The sequence below is a fragment of the Opisthocomus hoazin genome, unplaced genomic scaffold, assembly GCF_030867145.1.
Source record: "Opisthocomus hoazin isolate bOpiHoa1 unplaced genomic scaffold, bOpiHoa1.hap1 HAP1_SCAFFOLD_163, whole genome shotgun sequence".
NCBI lineage: Eukaryota > Metazoa > Chordata > Aves > Opisthocomiformes > Opisthocomidae > Opisthocomus > Opisthocomus hoazin.
The window spans coordinates 29487-40501 of record NW_027448820.1 but is presented as its reverse complement, the minus strand read 5'-3'; the positions used below and the strand labels follow the sequence as shown (position 1 = coordinate 40501).

The 11015-nt window shown below is 68.2% G+C and overlaps 1 protein-coding gene across 1 annotated transcript; it reads right to left on the bottom strand.

Annotated features, from left to right (window-relative positions):
- Window positions 1-1596: 1596 nt before the first annotated feature.
- On the bottom strand, window positions 1597-9610 carry LOC142359403 (MAP kinase-interacting serine/threonine-protein kinase 2-like). Its single transcript, XM_075412030.1, is given in 14 exon segments — window positions 1597-1913; window positions 1916-2064; window positions 2334-2377; window positions 2484-2648; window positions 2742-2942; window positions 4463-4558; window positions 4710-4765; window positions 5095-5199; window positions 5289-5362; window positions 5889-5968; window positions 6956-7053; window positions 7200-7347; window positions 7441-7479; window positions 9563-9610. Coding segments are annotated over 14 exon segments (1422 nt in total). The 3' UTR covers window positions 1597-1794.
- Between the last annotated feature and the right edge of the window lie 1405 nt (window positions 9611-11015).

Genomic DNA, 11015 nt, shown 5'->3' with positions numbered 1-11015 from the left:
AGGAGAACTTTGTTTTGCTTTCAGAGACAGTGACTGTCCTCGGCTGAAGACCTGGGGGGAGTCTCTTCCCCGGCTCACAGCAAGCTCCCAAAGCCTTCCCCTGTGCACGCCATGGGCCGAGGCTGCTTTTTCAGAGTATAAAGCTCAAAGCATTAAGCTGGAAGGGAGAGGAGATCGCTAACGAAGGGGCACCCTCCCTCCCGGTGAGGCGCGGGGACGGCGGCGGGCGCAGCTCGGTGGCACGACGCGCGGCAGGCAGCGGGGCTTTGCCCCTCCGGCGTGGTGCCAGGGGGGGTTCGGACGAGCTGGAGGCCAGCCCGGCCCCCAGCACGGGCGCTGCTGGCTCACCCGGACAGATCCGGCCCCGCTCCGCAGAAACCAGCCAAGGGCCTCGTCCCAGTTCAGCACCCCCAGGCCCTCCCCCGCGAGCATTCCCTCCCTTCCCCAAAGCAAGCTCCGAGGAAAGCGTGACTCCATGCATGAACACACATGAACACGGATGCACACACATGAACACGCATGCCCAGCTCTCCCCAGCCACCCGTCCCACCCTGCACTGCCGCCGCGACCCCAAACCCTCCGGCCCCGCATCCCGAGCCCTTCCCAAGCTGCTCCCCAGTGCCGTGGCCCTCGGGTGCTGCCACCAGCCCGGCCGCTCGCCCACCGGCACATCCTGGGGCACTCGGCACCCTCGGCACCCCCAGACCCTCCGGCCACGGCAGCCTCGGGGACAGCCCAAAGCCATGCCAGGTCACACTGCCCTGCAACGAGTCCCAGTGCTCTTTAAAGGGGGGTCCTTCCCTTCCCACAGAGCACCCCGCTATTCCCGCAGGGGTAATATTTTCTGGCTGCTCCAGCCGCCCTGGAGACCTCATCCTGCCCTGCACCTCCACCAGCCACTGGTGAGCCCCCCCCTCCACAAACAGGGGTGCAACGCCCGACCCAGCGCAAGAGCACGGCCCCAGGCGCCTGAGCATCCCCCCGGCTCTGACCTTACCCCCAGGGAGCCGCCGGCCGGAGCGCGGGGGGAAAGGAAGACATTTCTCCATGCCCTGCAGAAAAGCACAGCTAGCAGTTTAAAAACATTTAAAAAAAAAAAAAAAAAAAAAAAGAAAAAAAAGGGGTGAACAGCTTACTCTGAAAGCAGGCTGCCGAGGAGAGAGGGCGGCTCAGTGGGACGGGGAGCTGCTCCCTCGCTGGCACCGTCTCTCCCCGGCCCGAGCTGCTCCCTGCCCGCCGCAGCCCCTCGAAGCGCAGCCGGGGATGCCCCCGAGCACGGGACGGCGGGGGTCCCTGCGCCCGGGAGATGCCTCCCAGACCCCCGGGAGGGGGGGTTTGTGGGATCGACCCCAACATCGGAGAAAGACCCGCAGCTCCGAAGGGAGGGACGAGGTTAAAACGCAACTCCCGTTGTCGAAAACGCGACCGAGGGCCTTTTGTTCACAGCATGAAATGAGCTGAACTCGGCAAAGCGGCCGCGGATACAAAGAGTCCTTTGGTGTCAGGGAGGGAGGAAAAAATCTCAGAGGAGAAACCAAGAGTCGGGGAAACAAAAGTCCGTGTGTCAGTCAGATGTCCTAGGTGAAGCAACCTTAATGATTTAATACCTTAAAAAACAGATCTTCAAGAAACCCTCCCAACCCCAGACCTACAAGATCAGCAAAACCCTGGAAACCAGCCACAGGGACGAGTCCTGATCTTGTCACTAGCCAGAAATGGTGGGGGCTGGGGGGGGAGGGAAGAAAGAAGGAGGATGGGGGGGACGTGGGGTACAGCAGGTCCGAGGGGTGCAGCTCACGCTTGGTCAGCCACCACGACCACGGGGGCTACCAGGTGCTGCCCAGCAGCCACCGCCTTGACCAGGTTGCACTTCTGCCGCTGCTTGACCACCAGCTTGGACTCAGGAGGGGGTAGAGCTGCATGGCCCATGAGGTAGCACTGATGGTGACGGGCCGTGCTTCCTCCTCCGCCTCCTCTTCCTCATCCTTGTCGCACCATGTCAGCTGGCGGCTGACGGCGACGGCCTCTGCGGCGAAGGAGGTGAGCTCTTTGGCACTGCTCTTCCTGCGGGGAGAAAGCAGCTCAGGGTGGGATGCGGGGGGCTGGAGGGAGGTTGGGGGGCAAATATCGGGGTGTCCCCTCACGCGCATGCCACGCCAGATGGGTCAGGCACCAAAAACACGGCTCCAGCCCGAATCACGTGCTGCAACCGCTGCCCAGATGGCGAGAGCTGCAGCCAAGCAGAGCTGAGAGCAGCTCACTGGGGAGAGGAGCCAGGATTTGGGGGGCTGGAATGTGTCCCCCACCCCCACCCCAGGGCCACACACGCTCACCTCTGCAAGATGATGGGGGTCAGCAGGGTGTTATCCAGGGCACACTGCAACGAAACGCAGCCAGGTCAGAGCCAAGCACCCCGCAATGGGGTGTCCCCCCACCCCGGCATTGGGGAGTGGAGGGGGGGAGGGGGGGGCAGCAGCACTCACCCCCTGCACCCAGGGGTGCTCCAGGACCTGGGCCGCACTGAGCCGCTTCTTGGCATCTGTCACCAGCAGCCTGGAAATGAGATCTTTGGCCCCAGAGGAGATGTGCGCCCAGTCCTTGTCAGGAAACTCGTACTTCCCTTCCTGGATGCTCTCCAAGAGCATCACCTGGGTGGGGGGGTAAATAAAAAAGGGGCTGAGCTGGGAGGGGTGCTGCCAAACCAGCGGCGGGTTTCGGCACTGCCGGGGTCCGCCACGCACCTCGCAGGTGTAGCACGCCTGGCCGTTGTCCCAGTCGCAGCTGGAGCTGCAGCGGCCCACGAAGGGGGGGTACCCGCTCAGCATGAAGTACAGGACGACGCCCAGGCTCCACAGGTCGCAGCGCTTGTCGTAGGTGGGCGCATTCTTGTTCCTGTAAAAATTTTCCACCACCTCCGGGGCCATGTACTCGGGGGTGCCGCACTGCGGGGAGAGGCAGGGGTGAGCCCCAAAGGACAGGGGAGCGATGGGGCAGAGCTGAGAGACAGGGACGGGGGGGTGTCTGCCAGAACTAAGGGGCTACCCCCTCCAAAATGAGGGTGCAGACACGGCCGCTTCCCGGGTTTGGTCCTGGCAGGGCAGATCATCCCGGCCAGGTTTCCCATCGCCACGCGGGGGATGTCACAGCCCTGCCACCCCGAAAAAAATAAAACCCTAAAGGGGTGCAACACCCCCCCAGACTGCCCCCCAGCACTGCCGCCACCGGGCCGGCTCAGCGGGGCAGCGTCCGTCCCATCACCCGGGACATGGCGGGCGGGCGGCGGGGACGGAGCCGGCTCTGCCTGTTCCCCTGCCTGACGCGGGCAGGGCCGCCGCAGCGGGCGCCGGATCCGGGTGCCGGAGGAGTTAACGCTGATGCGAGGCGAGAGCCAGCGGTCCCGTTCCCCCATGGTTCCCCCACGGCTCCCAGGGCTCTGGGGCTTTCCAGCGCACGTGACCCAACCTGCAGCCCGCACCGCCTCGTGACCAGGGGAGAGCAGAGCTGCAGCCAGCAGATAATCACCCCGTAACATAACGAGAGGCCTCCAAACGAGACGCCTCGCCGGCCTCGGCAGCTGATGCCACCGCAAGAAGAAGAAAAACACCCACGCAAGCCCAACCCGCAGCACCCTGCATGGGCTTCCACCCGGCAGGGACCACAGCACCCACCCCCCTCTGCCCCCGCTGCTGAGAACGGGAAACTCAGGACACCTCAGAAATTCAGGTCCTCCCCCTGGGGGAGGGGAAACGCGGAGGAACGAGGGGGGGGGTGTTTTGGCCCCCCCTCTGCTGTTGGGCACCCCGCGTGGGCCAGGGTCTGCCCCCCCCCAGCACGTGAGCACCCTGGAAACACCGTGAGCACCCCGAAAACAGCGGGGCACAGGGCAACACCTGCGCGGGGGGGGGCCCTGCTGCTGGTGATAAGGGGAGCAGGGATTTCTGCAGGGGGAGGCAGGCTTGGTATGTGCCCCCCCCCAAATGTGAGACAGCTCCTTGCAACGCAGGGGCACCCCAGAAGCTTTCGGGGTGCCCACCCTGCAGGGGCTGCACCGCACGCAAGCAGCCCCAGCCCCCTCTCACACACAACCGGAGTGGGGGGGATCACGGTGGCCCCCCCAGCCCCTCGCCTGACCCACTTCTCCCCGAAAGCGCAGCCTCTGCACAGCCGCCTCCGCCGGGGCCGGCTGTTGCTAAGGCTCACGGCAGCCCGGGCTCTGCGCCAGCCCCCCCTGCGCTGCCCGGCCCCCCCATCGTTACAGAACCGCATCTCGCCCACCGCCGCCGAGGGGGGTCCCACAGCGACGGGAGCGACGAGCAGCGGGGGGCTGCACGCAGCCCCAAAGCCTGGGGGAGCCCCACCAGGGACATTCCCCCCTCCATGGACATTCCACAACACCCACCCCTCCCCCAGCACCCCCCCCATCGACATTATACCCCCCCTGCCCCATGGTCTGCACGCTTACCGGCGAGAGCAGCTCCGGGGTGGAAATGGGGGAGCAATTCCCCTTCAGTTTGATGCCACTTGCCAGGCCGAAGTCACAGATCTTCACCGGGGAGACCTGGGGAGGGGGGGAGCAGCGGTCAGTGACCCCCCCCAGCAGCCCCCGGGTACCCTCAGCCCCGCGTTCGCGCCCCAGCTGCCGCAGCAGCATCCCCCGCGGGGAACCAGGGCCCCCCCAGCCCCAGCACCACCCCCTGCTCCCCGCTCACCTGGTCCAGGCGCTCGCACAGAATATTTCCCGGTTTTAGATCCCTGTGAGCAATTCCTGGGAGGGGGGAGAAGAGGCGATGAGTGGAAAAGCCTGCCCACCCCCCCCCCAAGATTTCCACAGCAGAAGGTCTGGGGGTGGCGCAGGGACCCCTCCCTCCCCACCCCAAATCACCGCCCGCGTCATGGCGAAGGGCACAAATTGCTGCTGGCCCCGAGTCCCGGCCAAACCGGAGGAGCAGACTCCGCACCGCGACAACACGATGCAGCCGGGCCTGACCCTGCGCGCCCGCGGCCGGCACCGGCCCCTGCTCCCTGGGCAGGAGGGGGGGGCAGCACCCCCCGGCTGGGGGGGGCACGGCTGCACCCCGGGGTGGCTCGGCTCACCTCTGCTGTGCAAAAAGTGCAGGGCGCTGGCGATGTCCCGCACCACCGTGCTGGCCTCCAGCTCGTTCAAGCGGCTTCTCTGTTGGATGTGGGTCAGGATGGAGCCTGCGGCCGGGCGAGAGCGGAGTGGGGGCTCGTGGGTGTTGGGGGGGCTCCTGCCACCCCCGCTCCCCCCGCCCCGGCACCACACTCACCTCCCCTCATCTTCTCAAGCACCAGGTAAAACCTCTCCTCCTCCTCGAAGAACTCGATCAGCTGCAGGATGTTCCTGCGGGGACAGCAGTGTCAGCCTGGCATCCCCCTAAAAAGATCGCGGGGTCCCCCCCTCCCCGCAGCCCCCCACCCCACACGGCTCCCCGGGGCAGGGCCAACGGAGGAGAAAATCGGGTTTCCAGCGACTGAAACCACGCGGCTGGGGCCCCCGGCCACATTCCAGTGGGGAGAGGGGCTTCCAGCGCCGGGCCCCGCTCCCTAATTGCTCGCAGACCCTCCTGGCTCGCTCGCCCCGCTCCAGAAACAGCCCCGCTCAGCAGCTCTCCGCGGCGGGACGGCAAACGCCGCGGCGGCAGCTCGGCTCGCCCCTTGGCACCACTCCAACTCGGCCGTCGTGGCCCCGTCGTCATGGCAAGCGGCTCCACGTCGCCTCGGGATGCTCCCGGCGAGGCCACGCGGAGGGAGAGCCGCGCAGGAGGGCGGCCTGCCTGCCGCCCATGGGTGTCTCGAGCGCCAGCCCGGTCTCAGCCCGCGCCCTGTGCCCACGGTGGGGGATGGGGACGGCGGCTGCCCTGCGGTACCTGTGTCCCTGGCACAGATTCAGCATCGCCACCTCCTGTAAGACCCCGCCGCAGACGTCGAACTGGTGCTTCTTGATGATCTGCAAGGCAAAGCGGGCGAGACTCAGGGAGAGGCACCGCTGCTGGGGAGGGACCGGGGCCGGCAACCACCGCGCCCCAACCCACCCGGCGCTGGGGACCCCCGGGGCCAGGCAGAGGCAGGCGGGGGATGCCCGAAGGGGTTAAAGAAGCAGAACAGGCTGTTCCCGGCAGCGGGGCCAAGCCGCTCCCTCCCGGGGCCCGCAGCCAAGGCGAGCTCTGCGGCCGAGCCCCGGCGCAGCCGCCCCGGCAGCGGAGCACGGCCCTTCGCCCCGCTGGGCGCTGGCACAGTGGGTACCTGGTGGACGTGCCATGGGGTGAGCAGGGGGTCTCCACCCACGGGGGAGAGCTGGGTGGTCCCACTGACCCCCAGCCCTTTGGGGCACACTGAACACCCAACCACCATGCAGCCCTCCCCCTGCCTCAGTTTCCCTCCTTGGGCACCCAAAAGCACCCCGGGGCAACAGGGGAAGCCAAGTGCCCCTTGCGTTTGGACACAGGGCCTGTCCCAGCCCCCCCACGCCGTGACTGGGAGCCTGTGGGGTGCAGGGATGCGGCACCACCATCCCCAACCCCAAAAGCAGCTGGCTCACCCCCTGACCCCTCCATTGTTCGCGGGGGCACGAAGACCTCCCTGGGGCTGGCCACCCTGCCGCACCACATGCCCCTGCTTGCCCCAAGTCCCTAGACGCGGCGCAAGCGTTAATTTAATCTCGTGTCTGCCCTAATTTACAGGGATAGGAGCGTGGCTAAGGGGGTTGACCAAGGTCCTGCAGCTGGGCGGTGGCAGAGGACAGCGTGCCACCTGCGTGGCCTGGCCCTGCCCCGCTCCTGCCCCTCTCCATCCCCTCTACCCCGTGAAACGTCGTCCTGTGCCAGCTCCGCACAGCCAGGAGAGCCAGGAGCCCAGGATGTGGAGGGCAGAAGGGGAAACTGAGACAGGGGGTGGGCAGGAGCCGGCTCTGCAGCCCCAAGCCGCAGAGCTTTACCTTCACTGCGTACTCCTTGTTGGTGACGAGGTTAACGCAGGACTGGACTCTGCCTTGGGCCCCTTCTCCCAGCACCTCGTCATGCAGCCAGTAAACATCTGGCAGGAGAGAGGGCGCCTGAGCTGCTGGCCCCACCGCGGCACGGGACACCACGGCTGTCCCCGAGCCTGGGGACACCAGGAGGGCCCCAGCCCTGCCGCAGCCCGGGGGGGGACCCCTGGGGTCCCTGGGCAGCCCCGCTCACCTTCGAACCTGCCGGAGAAGCTGTCGGTGGCTCTGCAGTGCTGCTTCTTGTTCCTTTTCTTGGTGCTGGGGATGTCGATGGGCTGACTCAAAGGCACATCTGCGCCGGAGCAAAGCCACTGGCCTGAGTCACCCCCAGCCACCCTGCGCTCCCCCCAGCATCGCCACCCCTGGGACAGCCCCTCAACGCCTTCGGGGGAATGCAGAGGGCCGACATCCCGAGGTCCAGGGCACTCGAAGACGGGCTCCAGGTCAAACGCCAGCTCGAAGGGGTTTTGTTCCTGCAAGGGCCAAGAACACGAGTGAGACGGCAGCTGCTGGACCAGCCGCCGCCGCCCACCCGGTCCAGGCACGCCGCTGGCCTTGGCACACGCTCTGCTCGTGCAGGGCACCGGCTCATGGCCCTGCTGCCAGAGGGATGCAGCAGAGCCGGAGGAAGAGGAGGAGGAGGAGGAGGAGGAGGAAGGGTTTGACCACGTCTCCTGCCGGGGATGTTGCCACGGGGTCATGCCTCTGTGCCAGCAGCCCCAGGCCGGCACGCGGGCGATGATGAGAGGGACTGGGGCTGCGCGTACCAACCCAGCCCCGAACATCCACCCTGACCTGAACTACAGCCGGGGGGGAGGAAGAAGAGCCACAGGGCAGGACGGGCTCCGGAGCCACCGCACCGCGTCCTCCCACCTCCTCGCAAGGTCAGGGGGGGCCGGAGCCCACTCAGCGCCGCTCCGGTGAACGCCGTGCCCGTGGCTGCGTGATGCCTGTGACCTGGCAGGATCGGGCCCCGCTCCCAACCCTCCCTGCACCCCACATGGGCGATGGGTGTGGGAACCACTGCCTCCCCCACCCCAAACCCAGCGCCTCCGCCCCCAGCACCCCAAAGGGGACATGGGGAACTTCAGCCCCCCCCGAGCCACCCCACCGCGGGACGGGGCAGTGCCGGGGGCACCCGGCCGCGAGGCAAAAGGGCCCCGTCCTCCGCGGGGTTACGAAATCTGTTTGGGTGGAGGCAGCAGCTCCCGGCGGCGTTCCCCAACCCGCCCCGGTGCCCCGGTGCCCGGGCCGGCTGCCAGCCCCAGTGCGGCGCGGGAGCAGCCAGCCCCGGCCACCGCCGCCAGAAACAGCCCGAAAGCGCCTGTTTGCTGCCGGGGCGGCTCTCGAGGGGCCGGGGGGTCCCCATCGCGGTGCGGGGATGCCACGAGCATCTCCCCCCAACCAAGCACCACTCCTGATGCCTGAAAACGCTCCTGCGCAGCGTTTGGCCAGATTCCCCCCTCACCCCCCTAAAAAAAGACAGTATCAGGGTTTGCGGAGTGCGGTGTCACCCTCCAGCCCCCCCCAAGGCTCCCATGTCATGGCGGGGATGAGCGGCTCGGGCCCAAGTCCCTGCACCACGGGCAGGATGAGGCCTCCCGGGGGGGGGCACCAGGGGTGTACACGGGGGACAGGGGGCCCTGCCCGCTGCCGCAGCACCGGCGCACAAAAGGTTTGGGGGATGGGACACACAGGGCAGACGCTGCGCGGCGGCTCCGGCAGCGCATCCGAGGTGTCCCCCGTGTCCCCCCCGTCCTGGTCCCCAACCACCCGGGGTGGGGGAACGTAGGGGGGGATGGAGGGGGGGATGGAGGGGGGGGCCCAAACCCCAGCCAGAAGTCCTCAGAGCAGGATTAGGTGTCAGCTAAAATAAGCCGGGCAGGTTTCGGGTGAGCTCCCAGCATCCCTCTCAGCCCCAGGAGCCAAACTAAACAAAGCTCCCACGAAGTTGCCCGGCTGACGAGAGCGTTTGGGGGACCCAGACCCCCCCCTCGCACCCCCCTCGCGTGACAGTGACCGGGAGGCACGGGGGTCCTGGTGCCCTGGCTGCAGACCCCCTGCCAGGATCTGGCCCTCGCACAACAGGTCCCAGGCTGGGCCCGGCAGCCCCCCACCCCCTGCTCGCAGACGTGCGGTGAATGAGTGCAGCTGGGGGGGGGGGGGGGGGGAACATGCAGCCCACCCGCTGACCCACCCCACGGGGGACACCCGTGGGAGCTGCAGCGGGGTGAGCAAAGCCTTGCTGTGGGGGGGGGGGTGTGTGTGGGGTGTCTGACCCCCCCTCGGGGAGCACCCCGACCACCGGGCCGGCGGGACATGGGGGTCCTGCGGCCTGGGTTGGGTGGCATCACCCTGGGCGCTCCCCTCTCTCCTCGGGGGGGTGGGGGAAGGGGGAGGTCGCTGATGTGTGTCCGTGCCCCCCCCCCCACTCCGGGCAGGGGATCCAACCGCCGCGGACCCGCACCCCAACCCCGCACCCTCCCGTCCCCCCCCGGAGCACCCCAAACCCCTACCCCCTCCGGAGCATCACGGGGGCGGGGAGCACCCCCTTACCTTGAAGGAGCGGTGGAAACCGGGGATCTCAGATTCCTTCTGCACCATCTTGCTGCGGGCGGGGGGAAGGGAGAAACAAGGGAGGGGTGCGGGGTAGGAAAAAGCCCAACCAAGCAACCAACAAAAACAGGAAAATAAACCGGGAGGGGGGGGAGGGATGCGGAGGGGCGGGCAGAGCCATCGGGGGGGGGCCGGGGGTACGCCGAGACCTGTGGAGAGAGGAGACCGGGGGGGGCGGGTGTCAGGGGGCTGTGGCCCGCACGGGGCCCGCACGGAACCCCCCTGGTCCCAAAACCCCCCCGGCGCTCACCGGCCCCGCAGAGCTGCCGCTGCCGGGGGTACCGCAGCCCGCTCCGCTCCGCATCGCTCCGCACCGCCGGGAGGGGACGTGCCCCCGCCCCCCCCCCCGCAGCTTTATGGCGGCGGCTCCGCCCCCCCGCCCCGCCCCCGCCGTGTGACACCGCCCCCCCGCGGTGACACACCCCCACCCCACCCCCCACGCTGCGCCCAGGGGCGGGGACCCCCACAGCCCCCCCCCTGGCTGCACCAGGCGGGGTGCGGGGAGCCCCACAGACACCCCCCGGGTTCCCCCCTCCCCACAGCCCACACATGTCACGAGCGGGGCGGTGCTCAGCCGCGAGGCCTGCGCGCGGCAGGGGGTCACAGCACAGCCCCCCCCACCCCGGCCCCACCCCGGCTGGGTGGCACCGTGGGAGCCTGTCACGGCGCGGGTGTCCCCCCCCTCCCCTCCCCCCACCCCACGTATCGCTTGACGCCGACCCGGGCTCAGAACGCACACGCCGAGCGGCGGCGCCTGGCCAATGGCTGCGCATGACGTCACCGCCTGCACCGCCTATTGGCTGCTCGCCCCCTCCCGAGCCGCCATCGCCCCGCCCCCCCGTGCCCCGCCCCTCCCAGGCACCGCGTCACGCTCCGCCCCCCTCCCCGCAGTTCGGGTGTGCCCCCCCCCCCCCAAAGTGCCGGTGGGGCCAGAGTGGGGGGGTCGGGACCCCCCAAGCCCCCCCAAATCCCGCCCCCCTCGCAGCCGGGGCAATCAGCGCCCTGCTCTACATTAGCGCTGCTAACGAGGGCGCCCCAATTAGCTACACTCCTGCTAATGCACCCCAGGATGCCACTGGCCTTCTTGGCAGCCAGGGCACGCTGCTGGCTCATGGTCAGCCTGTCGTCCACCAGGACACCCAGGTCCCTCTCCGCAGAGCTGCTCTCCAGCAGGGCCGCCCCAGCCTGTACTGGTGCCTGGGGTTGTTCCTCCCCAGGGGCAGGACCCTGCATTTGCCTTTGTTGAACCTCATCAGGTTCCTCTCTGCCCACCTCTCCAGCCTGTCCAGGTCTCGCTGAATGGCAGCACAGCCTGCTGGTGTATCCACCACTCCTCCCAGTTTGGTGTCATCAGCAAACTTGCTGAGGGTACACTCTAACTCTTCATCCGGGT